Below are 16,634 nucleotides of genomic sequence, written 5' to 3'. Positions count from 1 at the left end.
TCTTGTCATAACCTCTATGGCTGGTTTAAGCCTTAAATAAGGTGTTTTACCGCTCCTTTATCCCTCTTTTGTAAGTATTGTAAGTTACAATACTGAATATTATTTGCAGTGTTGTTCTAGTCATGTTGGTGCCAGGATATTATAGAGACAGGTGGGTGAGGGCAATATCTTTTATTGGTCCAACTTATTTTGGTGAGAGAGAGAAGGTTTTGAGCTTCTGCAGAACTCTTCAACGCTGGGAAAGATGATCAGAGTGTTGCAGTTAAATGCAAGCTGGAATACAGTAAACTCTTTCATATCTGGCAGCCTGGGACTGGGAGGTTGCGGGATATTCAAATATTCTGGATAATAGAGAGGTATAGCTACAAATACATAATGTTAAAGAAAAAGAAGATTAGATATTAAGAAACAAACAAAAATGTATGCAGAGTACTTTACTTACAAACTAGTATTGTATGCTGTAAACTTATACAGTAAACCCTCAAGATACGTGCATTCGACATACACATATTTCACATTAGCATGATTGGAGGGGGACCCTGGAAGCTCCAGCCCCAGGCAGCTGCCAAGATGCAGGGGAGAGGAGATTCCCCCTGTTAAAGGAGAACAGAGCTGGCAGGAGCCAGCTGTTCCCTGAGTGCTGCCACAGGTCTGACCCATTATGCAAATTTCGAGGTACACAAGGGTTCTGTGGAACGTGAACCCTACTGTATCTTGGGGTGTTACTGTACTGTATTTGCTGTATTTATTTGTATTTACTTTCACTACACAGTACTTATAGAAAACGTAATTTAAATGTACTTATGGTTAAAATGCCAGTTATCTGAGAGTTCCAGGTGACAGAATATCGGATATGAAGGAGTTTACTATAGATAAGGCGGCCTGTGGAACTCCTTGCTAGGGGATGTTGTAAATGACAAGACTTTAAGAGGGTTCAAAAAAGAGCTAGATAAATTCATGGACGTTAGGTCCATTAATGGCTATTAGCCAGGATGGGTCGGAATGGTATCCCTTGCCTCTGTTTGTCAGAGGCTGGAAATGAATGTCAGGAGAGGGATCGCTTTGGTGATTCCCTGTTCTGTTCACTCCCTCTAGGCATCAGGCATTGGCCTCTGTCGGAAGACAGGAGACTGGGCTAGACGGATCTTTGGTCTGACCCAGTGTGGGCCTTCTTATGTAAGGAGTTAACACATGTTGTAAGAGGCTGTTAAAGTGGGACGTCAACTGAAAAAGAGGGGTTGTGGGTTATAGATTATTGCATATAAGACATAAATCCAGTGTCTTCATTGAGCTTGTGCTTTCTGCTGCTTAGCGGTGTTAAGCATGTAGAAGCTCCCAGGCTCATCTTTTGGAAGTGTTCATTCAGGTTCCCTTTGGAGATGAATACTTAGAGGTAAATACGGAGAGACGGTTCTGTAAGAAGTGGTTTGCCACAGGTACTGTTGGGTTTTTGTCTTTTATCTTTGTTTCTATGTGAGCTCATTTGTGAGTTGGTTGTCCAGAGGATGAAAATATCAATGTATTTCTGACATATCACTAGTTTTATGGTGCATTTGTCCAGAAATTCTTCCTCAGAGCGGCCCTTGAAGATGCTCAGTAAATAAAAAGGTAACCTGTACAATACTTTCAAAAGACAAGCCTGGGGTTCTAAATTCTTAATTCTACTAGACACCAAAAATCCCGGTCTTAATAGAGACACTGGATTTACAGTTCACTGTAACAATCTGGAACTCACAAACCTTCCTTTGCCCTTTGATAGTGGAGATGTTTAATCACCCACTTCTCCTCAAACTGGTCTCTTGCCATGTGTTAATTCCTTGCCTGTTGTACCTGGTAGTTATACTCTGAGCACTTGTCCCAGAGCTGAGGAGGAGCTCTGTATAAGCTCGAAAGCTTCTCTCTCGCCAACAGAAGTTGCTCCAATAAATATATATTATCTACCTTGCCTCTGAATATTGTTATCCTTATAAATCTTCAGTCTCTCTGTGTATCATGCCAAGCTCTTAGCCTAAGTAACATCCTGCAGCAGAGTTCCACAGTCGGATTGTGTTCAGTGTTGATTAGTGCAAAGTAATGGACATTGGCCAACATAATCCCAACTATTCATATAAAATAGTAGTGTCTAAGTTAATTGTTGTCACCTGAGAGAGCTCTTGGAGTCATTTTGGATTCGTTCAACTTGCAATAGCCTTCTGAAAAACTAAGTGTATTGGGAATCATTAAGATAGGGATAGATAATAAGACAGAAAATATCCTATTGCCTCTATATAAATCTATGGTATGCCCATATATTGACTACTATTCAGATCTGGTTGCCTCATCTCCAAAAAGACACATTGGAATTGGAAGAGATTCAGAAAGGGCAACAAAACTGATTAAGGGTAATGAACGTCTTCTGTGTGAGGAGAGATAAATGAGACTGGGAGTTTTCAGCTTGGAAAAGAGATGGCTAAGGAGGGACGTGATGGAGATCTATGAAATCATGACTGGTGTGAAGAAAGTAAATTAGGAAGTGTTATTTAGTGCTTGTGACCCAATAACTGTGAGACACCAGATGAAATTAATAAGCAACAGGCTTAAAACAAATAAAAAATATTTCTTCACGCAACACACAGTCAACCTGTGGAACTCTTTGCCAGAAGATATTGGGAAGGCCAAGACTGTAACAGGGTTCCAAAAGAGCTAGATAAATATGAGGAGAATAGATCCATCAGTGGCTGTTAGCCTGGATGGGCAGGAATCGTGTCCCTAGCCCAGGGGCTGGCAACCAAAATAGCAAGAAGAGCCATTTTTTCCAATTTGGTCAAAAAAAAAAAAGTAATTCAGGAGCCATGGTGCGTGTGACTACAAGATGATCCTTAATAAATAACGTCAAACCAGACTTTTGTAACCCCTATTTTAAGAACAGCGCGCACACAATGATTTGTAATGTGATACATGTTTACTGTAGGATCTTCACAAATGTTTTACTTACTCAATTTCCTCACACTTTACGTGGTTGTATTTGTACCACAGTCTTCCTGACTTTCACTCCTGAACCTACCTTCTCTCTCTCTGGAGGATGCTAGGGGTAGTTATGCAACATTTGGAGATCACATACGCTTTACATCCCTTTGGCAGCATAAAGGGCCATAAAACAAGTTTTAATTACACCTACCTTGTGACCCCTTTATGCTATTTACTGGTGTAAGGAAGCCTTGGTATAGATGAGACTCAAGCCCTAAATTAATTAATTATGCATTTTTGCTGTGTGTTCTGGGCAGCTCTACCCAAAGCATCATCATCACAGATGATCAACATGTTTAGAGAGAAGCTGAGTTGGATATTAATTTCATGGTGTTACTGAAATAGTGGCAAGGGTTTCTATACTCTCTTCTGAATGCACTTTATTATCTAATCATGATTTATTTGGCTATCTAGAGTATTGTCCTTGTTGCAGTCATTTCTATACATTTCTGATCAGATTACTATTTAATCCTTTGCTATGGACTTCTGAACCGTTTGACTTTTGTTCCTAGGCACCTGGGTCACAGACCCCAATTCCACCCCTTGAAGCATGGATTTGATGAGTGGTTTGGCTCCCCTAACTGCCATTTTGGACCTTATGATAACAAAGGCACCCCAAATATCCCTGTTTATAGAGACTGGGAGATGGTTGGCAGGTAACTCAGTTGTTTGTGCCATGGCTCATTTAAAAAATATATTGTGGAAGTTATTGACAGCTTGTTTTCTTTGCTTTCCCTGTGGTCTCACTCAGCTGTCCTGTGGTCTACTAAAAGACAGATGTTAATCAGCAAGCCGTCTTCAGTTAGGAAAGGCAGGCAAATACTCCTGGATCAGACATAATAGTAACACCTTGGCTGGCTTGGATGGGCAGCAACCTTCAGAAACCTCACACCATGCCAAGAATTACTGGAAATGAATGAAGGAAATGACAGTTATCAGGGATGAAGTGGTTCAGAGATCATCTGAAATGTACAACGCGGAGCTTTCAGCACATGCTACAGCACTGCCGCATGTAGGCGGCGTCTACAGTATGTTCCCCTTTTGGAAGGGAAATGCAAATACAACTGATTGGAAATGCAAAGGAAGAGCTGATTTACATGTTGTGCACCTCATTTGCCTAATGGTGGCCACTTGCTGTGCCGGAAGTGCTGTTTTCAGAAAAACAAACCCCATTTTTGAAAGAACCCTTTTTCCTGAAAAAAATGAGGAAGAAGGGTGCTTTTGAAAGCAGGGTTTCTGTCGAATGCACCCTGTCCACATTGCTTGCTTGTTTGTTTGGTTTTTTCCTGAAAACAGTATGCCTGGAACAGTGAGTGGCTGTCATTATACAAATGAGGCACATGATATGTAAATCAGCACCTCATTTGCATTTCCAATCAACTGCTTTTGCATTCCCTTTCCGAAAGGGGAACGTAGTATAGACGCATCCTTAGTGATTTGACAGCACTAGGATTGTGAACATGGTGATGCAACCAGCCTAACGGGATGTACTTCCTCTCTCTCCGCACCCCCATTCTGTGTGCACAAGACTTTTGTCTCTAGACTGGAGATGATTGACACTGAGCAGTGTAAGGCCCAGATGGCTGTTTGCAATAATGCTAAGCCAGACTGAGGAGGATTTCTTCTATGAGAGAGCGCAAGGGGATTTTGGCATGTGAAGGAGGCAGTTGTTAAGTTTAGAGCTTTTGTTGCTTGGATCAGGAGGATTTTTGCTGCTGAGAGAGGAAGTCAAGATGGGACACTTACCATTGGAGGAAGAGGTTTTTGCAGCTGAGGGATTCAAGAGCATCTGTGCCCGGGCAATGCCTCCTAGATCTTCCAGCATTCTTTCCCAGACAATCCAATGATTAAAGTATAGCACTAAGAAACTAATGCCTGAATTCTAACCCTGGTTCTCACATTGTGTCTCAGTTTTCCTATCTGTAAAATGGGAGCATTAATACTGTTCTACTTTTATGGAGTTGACAATGTTTTTAAAGCACCTTGAAGATTACAACCACTGTATGAGTTGAGTATGAACTCCTAAGCTGTTCCCTTCTGGGATCATGGGATCCTCATACCAACCTTAAAAAATGAATTTAACAACTGTATCAGTGAAGGGCTTTTGTCTGCCATTTTGCTTTTTAATGCTTGAATGCTCTGGTGCTCGGTGCAATCTGCAAGATTTCAAAAGCTAGAGCACTTAAGGAAGGGGTCAGGGGGCTCCCAAAATTCCTGTACATTCCAGACATTTCACATATTCAAATACAACCTATTGCAGCAGGCGTTTCTCACAAGCAATGCTGCTAACTTCCAGGGTGAAGTTGCTTCCAAAGACTGTGGCAAGTTAGCGACTCAACAACAAACTGTAGATTTCCAAAATGTGCTCATGGACCACAAAGTAGCCATTATCAGAGGGGTAGCCGTGTTAGTCTGGATCTGCAAAAGCAACGAGGTGTCCTGTGGCACCTTATAGATTAACAGAGATGTGTGAGCATCTGACAAAGTGGGTCTTTGCCCACGAAAGCTTATGTTCATTCATTTCTGTTGGCCTATAAGGTGCCACAGGACCCCTTGTTGCTTTTGCAAAGTGGCCATTGCTGCTCTAAATCATCTACATGGTGTTCATCCAGCTGTCCCACTATTGGAAGGTGATCACATTCCCATGCTGAAGGCGTTTTTATTTCTCTCCTTCCTGTTTGTGCTAACTCTTTATATGTTTACATCATGACCGCCTATCACTTCTGACCTTGCACTCCTCATCTTCCAGGTCCATTATAGTCCTTAGTTTAATACATTGCCCCCGAAACATTCACTTACAGAGTTCCAAAAACTGGGTATAATTACCACTATGTGCCTAACTTCCAATTTCAGGATCCCTGAGGGGCTTGAGTCTCATTGCAAAATGTTTGCCTGCAATGTGAACAGCCCTACGTATATAAGGTGACAATCTGTCCCATATCTGGGACACCAAAAAGGCATCCCTACTTATTTTTTACTAGGGACTCATTGTTCTACATTCTGGCTGTCTCCCCACTGCCCTTTTCTGCCAGCAGCTGCACAGGCACAGCTCCTGGCAGGAGTCACTTCCCTGAGCCTTGGAGAAGCAGGGGCCGTGTGGGCAGCTGCTGCTTTCCCGGAGCTCTGGGGGAGGGCCAGCGGCTGCCACCTCCTTCCCAGGGAGCGCTGGCAGCTGCCACCTCCTTTTCAGCTCCCTGGGGCTTGGTGCAACCAGGAGGAGCTGCCCCTACCCCCCTATATCTCCCTGCCCATGGGACAGGGAGGTATGGTCTCCCTATGCGTATAGGGGAGCAGTTATATGTGTAGTTTTAAAGGGGTTGTCTCTATTTCAGCATCTTAAGATTGCTTCTCATTTTTCAACTGCTGCATTATATTAAATATCTAATCAACTGTTCTCCCCAGGTCTGTTTCCAACAGAAAATAATTGTGAGATTTTATGGATACACCAGTCTTGCACATGCTCACTAGCTTTGATCTACTCATTGAATAGGAGTTCTCTGTTTTCTCCTCCCATGAGAAACTATAATGAACTTCTTTTTAGTACCTGAAGAGAAATGGTTGGTTCCATAAGTTGTGAGCATTCCCTTTTGTTGAGTAATAATGACCTGCCCATATAAGTCATGGGGAGAACAACCCTTTTTTTCAGTGTTCCATGGATATTAATTTTCCCCACCTGGTTCTGCTTTATTTTAAGATATTATGAAGATTTCAAAATTGATCTGAAGACAGGGGAAGCAAACTTGACTCAGATCTACTTACAGGTATTATGTGTTGTGATGCAGCTTTATAACCCACAAGAACGTATATATTCCTTTTTTGTCACTTGTGGGTTGAGTGTTTTAGGTGGCAGAGAATGCTCCTGTTACATTCATTTCTGCTGTCATTTACAGGAAGCTCTCAACTTCATTAGCAGGCAGCAAGCCAGTCAACAGCCATTCTTTCTCTACTGGGCTATTGATGCCACTCATGCTCCTGTTTATGCCTCCAAACATTTCTTGGGCACTAGCCAGAGAGGGTTGTAAGTCACCTTTTATGTGATTTATGCTGCCTACTGTGATGATAAAAAGACACAACACTATTTATTGGACTGAAAGAACATAGATCATTTGCTAAAACTGCTTGTGCATGTAAATACACAACTAACTGACATGGAATTTCCTTTAGTGTTTTTTAAAGACTCGGTCTAGTTTGATCTTTAATAAATTTATTGTAAACCAAATAGAGATTGCATGATACACATGTGGGTGAAATCTAAATGTTCTGTGGAATGGGTGCTTTTGTTAGTCTATTGATAACATTTTCACTGGAGCCTAGTTTAAAAGCCTGTAAATCAAAACAGCACACAGGCTCCACATCATGGAAAATGCAATTTACAGTGGGGAAAGGGTAGCTCTGTAGATACAGCGTACCTTGCTTTTTGTATCACAGTTAGAAACTAGCTTGTATAAACAAAATTACTTCATTAGCCTCAGCTCATGGCAAAAGTGACCTCTGCTTACGCTTGAAAACTATTTCTAGAAGAGGCTCCTTTCCGCATATAAAAGAGACATAAGTGACCAAATCACACTGATAAACTTTTATTATGGTACCTGATGTGTAGGTGAATTATTTTCCTCTCTAGTACAAATATTAATTCAATAGTCTAGTGTCCTCTAGTGGAGTGCTTTATGTTTTATAATACTGCGTACTTTTGAATTCTTCTTTCTTTACTTTCTTGCATATTTGTAATCTCTGTTATGTCAGGTATGGTGACGCAGTGCGAGAAATTGATGACAGCATTGGGAAAATCCTAAAGTACCTTCAAAACCTGGGTATCAGTGAGAACACGTTTGTGTTTTTCACATCTGATAATGGGGCTGCTCTAATTTCAGCACCTAAACATGGTAAGTGGGTTTTCATGAACACAGCTGTAGTGTGAAGTTAGGCTTCAGATCCAAACAGTCTCACAGTTTGAAGACCAACATCTGAGTGGTTGCTTTGGTCCCTTATATAGATAGGAGGAGCCTCAAAATTCAGGAGTGTTAGAAACTAGAGTTCTGTATCCAGTCCATGACTGTGTTATTTGCTCACCTGGGTACACCCATATTTAGACAAGCACACATGCATCCCATACTGTTCCCCAGTGCTCATAGATACATATTTTTTCTTTTAATCTTCAGAGCAGTAAATTAGCTGCTTACCGACTATATTTTTGCTCCCACCTTCTGGTCTCCTGATGAGGCCTGCAACCTAGACATATTCATACAGGGAACTGCCAAGTCTCTTGTACTAGGAAGACAAATTAGAGGCCAGTATCAAATGCAAATCTGAGTTTTCTGGGTCGTTACAAAAAGATCCAGGAATCCCAATGTGTTTAGTTCTATGAAGCAATAGCAGGGAGAATAAACATTCTCTGGTACACAGAGCTTTGCAACACTCCTTGGCTTTAATCTTGTTTTTCAAGCTTGTCTCTCTCTGAAATAGATATTTATTTCCCTTTCCCTGCCAACCCATTTGGAGTCAGGTGGGTCTTGTGGTTACAGGCCACAAGGTGGGAGGCTCCTAAGTTCTAACCTTAGCTGAGCCACTGAATCTGTGTGGCCTTAGACACTTGACTTTCCTGGCTGTTCCTCACTCAGTTCAGCTGTCAGACTTTGTAAGAGGTGGGGTCTTATATTGAAACCAGTTGCCATCTCTGAGCAGAGCTTTCCCAGAGAGATAAAGTGTAACCTCACTTTGGTTGTCATCCTGTCTATCACCAGGGAAATGTGTCGCTTAAAGGAAAAATCACATTTCAGGAGGAAATATTCGAAGAATCCTAGAAATGTCAGGCTGAAAGGAAGCTGTAGAGGTCAGTTAGTGCATCCACATGTGCAGAGGCAGGACCAGGTTTGCCCTAGAGCATCCCTGTCAAGGTGTTTGTCTAACCTGTTCTTTAAAACCTCCAGTGATACGTTTTCCAGAGCCTCCCGTAATGATGTGTTCCAGGGCTTAACTATTTCTGTTAGAAGGTTTTTCCTAATATCTAGCCTAATCTCCCTTGCTGAAGATGAAGCTCATTATTTCTTGTCCTGCATTCAGTGGACATGGAGAACAAATGATCTTTGTTCTCTCTGTAACAATCCCTAACATATTTGAAGACAGATCAGATCACCCCTCAGTCTTTTCCCAAGACTAACTATACCCAGTTTTTTAACCTTTCCTCTTAGGTCAGGTTTTCTAAACCTTTTACCATTTTTGTTGTTCTGCTCTGGACTCCCTTGAGTCCTTTATGAACGTATGGCTCCCAGAACAGGACCCAGCGCTCAAGCTGAGGCCTCACCAGTGCTGAGTGTAAAGCAAGACAATGCTCATGTCTTAGATACAATACTATTTTTCATACACATCAGAAATATATTGGCCTTCTTTGCACCTCTGTCACATTGTTGACTCATCCCATTTTTACCTCTTTCACTCACATGAAACATTTAAGATTCCTATAAGTGAAAGAAGCAAAATTAACCAAAAACTTTTTATTGCATTTGATAGCACCACCTCCCAGGTCTACTAATCAATTATCTTTTCTTCTGCTGAAAAGACTTTCACAAGGATCCACAGGAAAAACGTCCGAGTGTTTATCAATTTTCTTTTCTCTAGGAGGTAGCAATGGTCGCTTTCTGTGTGGTAAACAAACCACTTTTGAAGGTGGGATGAGGGAGCCAGCTATTGCTTGGTGGCCAGGACATATACCTGCAGGACATGTAAGTATCTGGCCTTAATTTTAGGCCCAATCCAATGCTAGTCCAGTGCACAGAGTCCCATTGGCTTCAGGGGTCTTTGGTTCAGGGCTTTTAGCACATTCTCAATGAAATTACCATGTCACAAACTGAGATCTGATTAAATAACGAAGTGATTGATGTATATACAGTAATTTCAGTTAATTACATGATTGAAACTTTATACCATGAATACACATGTTCGAATTCTCTGTGAACGTGAAGGTATTTGACTTTGGCCAGTAGATATATTTTTTTTGTGTGTGTGTGTGTTTGGTCTGCTTAACCCCTCACTTCTGTTGGCTCATTCCTCTTTATCCCCAGCATTTTTAGTGGATTATTTTTGTGATCAAATGGAACGCAAGAATATTCTTGTTACTGTGTGTCCTGCTACAGCAGAAGAACATGCTTCCTGGATGCATTTCTGCATGTCATGCAGTGCTGAGTGATTTTCAGCTTGTCACTCCTGGTTTTTGTGGGTTGGTAGCAGTTTCACTCAGAGAGGTCTGTGTACCAGCATTTTGCTGTTTCCTGCCTTCGCAGAGATTAAAATGATGCTCATTCTAAAATAATCCTCTGGTACAATACCAGCATGTGCAGGAAATTGTCCCAGTACTCATTAAAGAAAGATCTAATCAGCTCTCCAGGAGGTAAGATTTCTGTTAAATAATATGCATTCCCATCCCTTTGTAGATATCTTTTACTCAGCATGAAGTGATACTCTCTTAACTTGACATTGTGCCCAAGATCACAAAATACTTATAAAACATTTATTTTTCTAATGTACATTCCTTTCTAATGTTGTAAGTAAATTGAATAAAGATAATTTGTAGTGCATATTTAGAGGGCTGGTGTCAAATTTGACCTAAAATGTAGAGCACAAGGGTGGTATGAGTTTGTCGTTTTCAAAGGTTTTACAGAACCTAATAGGAATGTTTTTGATTCTTTAAAATTTGAAATGAAAACAGTTTATTGTTTGAATTTAAACATTCCCATGAAGTCCTTGCAAGCCAAGTACAAGTAACCTTGGACTAGTGCATGTGAACATGAAATTGAAACTATTTTGTTTTCTATCTACACACTAAGGAATGGGCCAGACGTCAATAACCATCATAAATTGGAACAGGTACATTAGATATGAAAAATAACTCTCATGTATAATTAGGAGCAAGGGCAAGGAAATTTCTTAGCAATAACTTAGCAGTAATTGTTCGTGCAGTTTTGCTAGATATTGTATATGATAGTAGGAAATGTTTGCCACAAACTGGAGGTCAGTGTGGTAGTGTTTGGTGAGTTGCTTACTGTTTTAGAAACTGGCTGAAAGTTTAACTTAAGTTTGTGTGATCAACCATTTGTGTATGGTTAACATGTTGGCTCACACAAATGCAGTTGATACCGCCAGGGGTACACACACACAGGCCCCAATTTGGCAAGCTACCCCTATTTAGAAAAGCTCTGAAGTATATGGTTAACTTTAAGCCCATGCTTAAGTGCTAGGCAAATCCTGAGCTGGTGTAAATTATCATAGCTCCCTGAAGAGATCTGCCCCCATTGACTTTAATAACACTTCAGTATATGCTGAACTTCAGGCATATTGTAAATTTGGCCCCGTTTCAGGAAACTGGCCACCAAATGGTTACACACACCCACAGGTCCTTGTGCTCCAACAACTCATGTTCGGCTCAGATCACTTTTCACATCTGTGGCCTGTAACCTGCTGCATCATTCTGTGTTGTACTTATACTGGTATAACCCACACACCTCTTGGGTGTGATATTCTGTTCCTCTGGTGGCACCGAGACCACTTAGAAAGAGGTGAATGAGTCTGCTGTACACCCTTTACTGGCTCCCAAGTCAGAAGGGGAGAGAAAACCCTCAAATGTGGCCCCCCAACTGAGAAGCAGGAAAAACAAAAAGACAATCGCACAAGCTCCAGCCTGTGGTGGCAGAGAGGCGGGTAGGTGCCCAGGGCAGATTAACTCTTCTCAGGTTAGTAGATTTTTGTGCACCCCGGCCCCCCAGCTCTAGGACATGGCCAAAAATGAGGGGTTAAGTGTGTGGGAGAGGCTTCTGGGGAGCTGTTTTGGAGTGCAGGGTCTGGGAGGTAGGGAGGGAAGGAGGATGAAGTATGGGGTGGGGGTGCAGGGTCTGAGAGAGGGCAGGAGTGGGCTGGGGGTGAGGGTGTAGAGTCTGGGAAGGAGGGAGAGTGTGGGCTTTGGGAAGGAGGGAGGGAGGATGCAGGAACAGGTTGAGGGATCTTCGTGGAAAGGTACAGGAGAAGGGTGTGCATGCGGGGTCTGGGTGGGAGTAGGAGAGTGGTAGGGAGCAGGGTATGAGGGTGCTGGTGGCTGCCCCTGCTGCTCCCACTGGCTGCTGGGGCAGGGGTGGGGTCAGCCCTAAGCTTTGCAGGCCGAATTCAGCTTACATATTCCCTGTTCCTGTGATAGAGGCTCAGAAATTTAGCATTAGAGGTCCCAAGTTCAATCCCACCCATTGGCAACCGGCGTCTCTTGCTGTTACACTAACATGGGTGATATCTACAAATAAATACATCACAATCAATAATGATAGGCTTTCTGTGCTTCTGTTCAGAGGTACAGAATTGCTGCAGGTTTTGGGTAGTGTAACTCTGCCGTAGCCGTCTAGTTTTAGAGTCGCTTGAATAGTTTTTATAGTGCTTAGTTATTTCTCAGCAATTGCCTTTTCTAGACCTAGTAGATGGAGAGCTCCCTTCTGCGTTTTTTTTGCCTTTTTTGTGTATCATACGTTGAAGCTACAAACGTCATATTTTTATTTGCCCGTTTTCTACTAAGTCTGGCCGCAAGAAATTCCTCCTTACTCTTAATCCTGAAAAGTGATAGAGAAAGAAGATGAGGTCTTTCTGCACCACAGAACGAATGCATGGCAGTGGCAATGCAAGCTGTTACATTCTCAGCCAGACCAGGAGGGAGGAGTGAGAGGTTAGCTCAAGATTAGTGCTCATACAGTTGTTGGTTTCTCTGCTGACCAGCTTTGCCAGCCAGAAAGTGCTGGTGGGTTTTGCTATGGACACTAGTCCACCAGAAATTGGTGTGAACCCACAACCTGTCTCCCTGAGGTGACCAAACAGCTATTGGATTGTGGCAACTTTTGGTTACTGTTGACCAGAGCCATGTTCAAAGCAGTAGCCTGCTGCTGAAACTTTCCTTACTCTCTTACCAGTTGCCTGCACCAGTCAGCTGCTCAGCCCTCCCAAACTCCTGCAGTTTAGTCATTCTCTGGCAGGGTCACGTCTCTTTGGTGGTAGTCAGCAATTAGATAAATGCAGAGTGTTGCACACTGGAAAGTATAATCCCAGCTATACATACAAAATGGTGGGATCTAAATTAGCTGTTCCCACTCAAGAAAAGATGTAGACATCATTGTTGATATTCTCTGAAAACATCCACCCAGTGGAGAGCAGCAATCAAAAAGTGAGCAGAATGTTAGGAACCATTAAGAAAGGGATAGATGATAAAACAGAAAGCATCATAATGCCACTCTGAATCCGTGTTAGGCCTACACCTTCAGAACGGTGCAAAGGGTTATGAAGTATTATTTATTCCTCTGCATAACAGAAAACAGATCACCCAATGAAATCAATAGGCAGCATGTTTAAAATAAACTGAAGGAACTATTTCTTTACACAGTGCACAGTTGCCCTGTAGAGCTCTTTGCCCCTGGGAATGTTGTGAAGGCCAGAACTATAACAGTTCAAAAATTTTTAGTAGCTATTAGCTAACATGGTCAAGGATGCAACCACATGCTCTCAGTGTCTGGACCCTTTGCTTGTCAGAAGCTGGAAGTAGACAGCAGCAGATGTATCGGTCAGTGGTTGCTTGTTCTGTTCGTTCCCACTGAGGAACCTGGCATTGGCCACATGTGCAAGAGAGATGACTTGGCTAGATGAACACTGGTCTGACCCAGTGTGGCCATTATGTTCTAATGATGATGATCTTACTGACTTGCAGCTTTTTTATTTTTTTAAGTGGGTGTATTTCTATATTTCACATAAAATAAATGTTGAGTAGAAATTATAAAGGAGACCAAGTGACCAGTTCTAAGTGGAACATCAGTAGAACTGCAGGTAACCAGTTTGGGGATAGGGTGAAGGGCTATACCACGGGAGACTGCTGCTGGTGTTGGCATCAAAATTCGGTTCCTTTTGGCCAAGTGTTTTGGCATGTTTGTTGGCTTGCAAACCCCCCTTTGTAGCTTCCTCCCCCGCTCCGTTTTCCAGGTGAGTTCAGAACAAGTCAACATTTAAGCATTCCCTGCATCACGCCTGCCTTCTGGAAGGATCCAGCTGAAAGAAATTCATATTCCGCTGGTATTTGAATCCTTCTCCTTCTCTCTCTCTGCGTGCCCCCTCCTCTGCCCTCCCCAGTTCCTGCTCCCTGAAGGAGAAAAGAACATATCAACTCAAAGACAGCATTGCAACCTTTTCTTCACTATCTCCCATGGGGCGCAAATTGAAATTGAATTAGACAGGGATATCGGGTCTGCTCGCTGTGATAACTGTAAAAGGATTTTATTTAAAAACACCCTGACATTTGTTCACCCAGTTTCAAATATTTAGCTTCCCTCCTTTCCTTCCCTGGTGGGGGCGACTTTATTAATTGTCGCCTTTGATTCAGAGTTAAAGCTTGAAAGCACTGATAACAGCAGTAGTGACTATTTCTTCCCGCAACGTGGCCCACAGCAAAAGGATTTCATTTTCTTAAAGACGTTATGTGTTCACTGAGAGTTTATTTTAAAAAAAGGGGGAGGGAGGAGGAAAGCCCTTCTTACGTGCGTAATGCCAGCTGTTCCTTACTGATATGAGGAATATCTGATCTCACTCTCCTTTTATATATTATTTATTTTCTCTGGGCTGTTACTCTCTCTGGATTTCTATTTTTCTTAAGGAAAAACATGGAAGAGACAGCTAGAATGAGAGTGCTGTTGACAGAGAAAATGGTAATTTAAAAAATCTCTGAAAATACTTCAAAGTTTGTATAAATATTAACCTTTTTATTTTTTTTTCCCCTCTTTGTGGTGCTGCAGAGCACAGATAAATCCAAGTGGCTGTGGCACCGGCGTTTAATTTCCTTAAGAAGTTTTCTCTGCTTCACGGAAGAATGTTGTCTGAGACCAGATTCGTAATTGGATGATTAAAGGGAGTCATCTACGTCTGGTTATGTTTAATAAAGGCTGGTACAAGGAGTCAGTGGTAGCCTCCTGGGACTGTCACAATGCAGTGTATAAATCAGCTAGGACTAGAGAGAGACACATCTCCGCTTGGCTATTACTTCTTGCTGTCTGTTAGCCAAAAGATTTAAGTGACAGGATTGAGTAGCAACATGAAAAGTGATTTTTTATTTATTTATTTATTTATTTTGGATTTGCCTTAGAAACTGTGAAAGGCCTAATTACAGAATGTCTTACATGCTGGCTATCCTGTTCATTCCTGCTTCAGCAGGAGTACACGGAGTGCAGGCACATTAATAACTATATCATGTGCCAAATATCCTCTTTATTAGTCTCTCAAATCCTTCTGATGGCATTTCTCCAGCCGCACAATACCTGTGACGTGCAAAGCGTAAATAAGAGGGGGCGAGCAGATGAGACACTGTGTGAAGTTGTCCACCTTTGTCAGGAATGGATGTTATAGCTTCTTTGGAAGGGGATAATATTGTTACTGTTTAATGTCTGTGCCCTCTTCACGTGTGCGTACCCTTTACATAACACACGTACAAGGCAGGAAAGTTGCTGTAAGGAGCCTACAGTCTAAGGGTATGTCTACATTGCAGTGAGAGGTGAGCCTCCCAGCTCTAGGGGAGAGAGACCTGCTAGCCCACTGAAGGGAGTGGACCTTAGAGCCTGGGTTCCAATCACAGCAGGAATGTTTGCACTGCTCTTTTTAGCCCAATAGCATGAGCTTGGGTCAGTTGCTCTGAGAATTGCTTCTGTGAGGATTGTGGAGACAATAGAGCATAAGGAGCAACTGCAGCAACATACTAGCACCCATCAGGAATGGGGCTCGTTGGGCCTCATGCATCCATGTGACAGAAACCCAAGAGAATGTGTGGTCGTGTTTGAACAGCAGCACAAATGCATGTATGCCATTTGTGCAAAGGAAGGAGTAGCATGTGGGTCACCATTACATAAGTGCAGTGAACCACTGGCTGGTTTACTTGTTGGGGTGGAAGGCAATGGGAGGCTTGCCTGGGTAAGGACTGCAGGATTTGGTTTTGTGTAGGTAGGTTTGTTTTGGCTTGTATGGCTCCCCGAGTACTAGTGCATATTACAAAACTAAAAGATGGGACTGTTTCAATTCCTTCTCTTTTGTAAAGCAGAGAAAATTCCAAGCCTCTTCCCTCCACTCTCTCCTCCAAACGAGGAGAAGAATCTTTTGAGTTTGTGTACATACTGGCCTCTTGTGTTCCTTATGTGGGGGACCATTTAATATTTCAGGCCTGGTGATTGAATTCCTTCCTATCCTTACTTCTCACAGAAGTCCTAACCTCTTCCAAAGTTACTCAGTGCAGCAAAACTAGGGGCCTGATCCCACACACAGTTTCACATGCTGGTAACCCCACTCATTTTAATCAGATTATGCAACTGAGTAAAGGCTATTTTCATTAATACAGGCTTCCAGGATAGGGCCCTTCCTACGGGCATTGCATTTCATTCTGTTTCTCTTGCAAAGGAGCAATGGAAGCATTGCTCATATCCTACTGCAGTATTAAATGCTCCTGACAATGTTTGGTGATGAATTCAAGAGGTTAAGAAATTAAATAACCTTAATCCAGGAGTGATATTGCGATGTTAAACACCTAATATGTCCCAATAGTGCAAGCACAGCATGCAGCCTGTTTTTAGAAAGAAAAAAAT

The 16,634-nt window shown here is 42.3% G+C and overlaps 1 protein-coding gene across 1 annotated transcript in view; it reads left to right on the top strand.

Annotated features, from left to right (window-relative positions):
* Positions 1 to 16,634, top strand: part of GALNS (galactosamine (N-acetyl)-6-sulfatase) — a 75,433-nt gene that overhangs the window by 15,939 nt on the left and 42,860 nt on the right. The window contains exons 5-9 of the mRNA XM_075008910.1: positions 3,519 to 3,662; positions 6,701 to 6,767; positions 6,897 to 7,024; positions 7,750 to 7,889; positions 9,622 to 9,725. Coding sequence (XP_074865011.1) covers positions 3,519 to 3,662; positions 6,701 to 6,767; positions 6,897 to 7,024; positions 7,750 to 7,889; positions 9,622 to 9,725 — 583 coding nt within the window. The remainder of the gene's footprint in view (positions 1 to 3,518; positions 3,663 to 6,700; positions 6,768 to 6,896; positions 7,025 to 7,749; positions 7,890 to 9,621; positions 9,726 to 16,634) is intronic.

The sequence above is a fragment of the Carettochelys insculpta genome, chromosome 14 (assembly GCF_033958435.1).
Source record: "Carettochelys insculpta isolate YL-2023 chromosome 14, ASM3395843v1, whole genome shotgun sequence".
In the NCBI taxonomy this organism is placed as follows: domain Eukaryota; kingdom Metazoa; phylum Chordata; order Testudines; family Carettochelyidae; genus Carettochelys; species Carettochelys insculpta.
The sequence above is the reverse complement of the archived record's forward strand: the minus strand, read 5'-3'. Positions and strand labels throughout refer to the sequence as shown.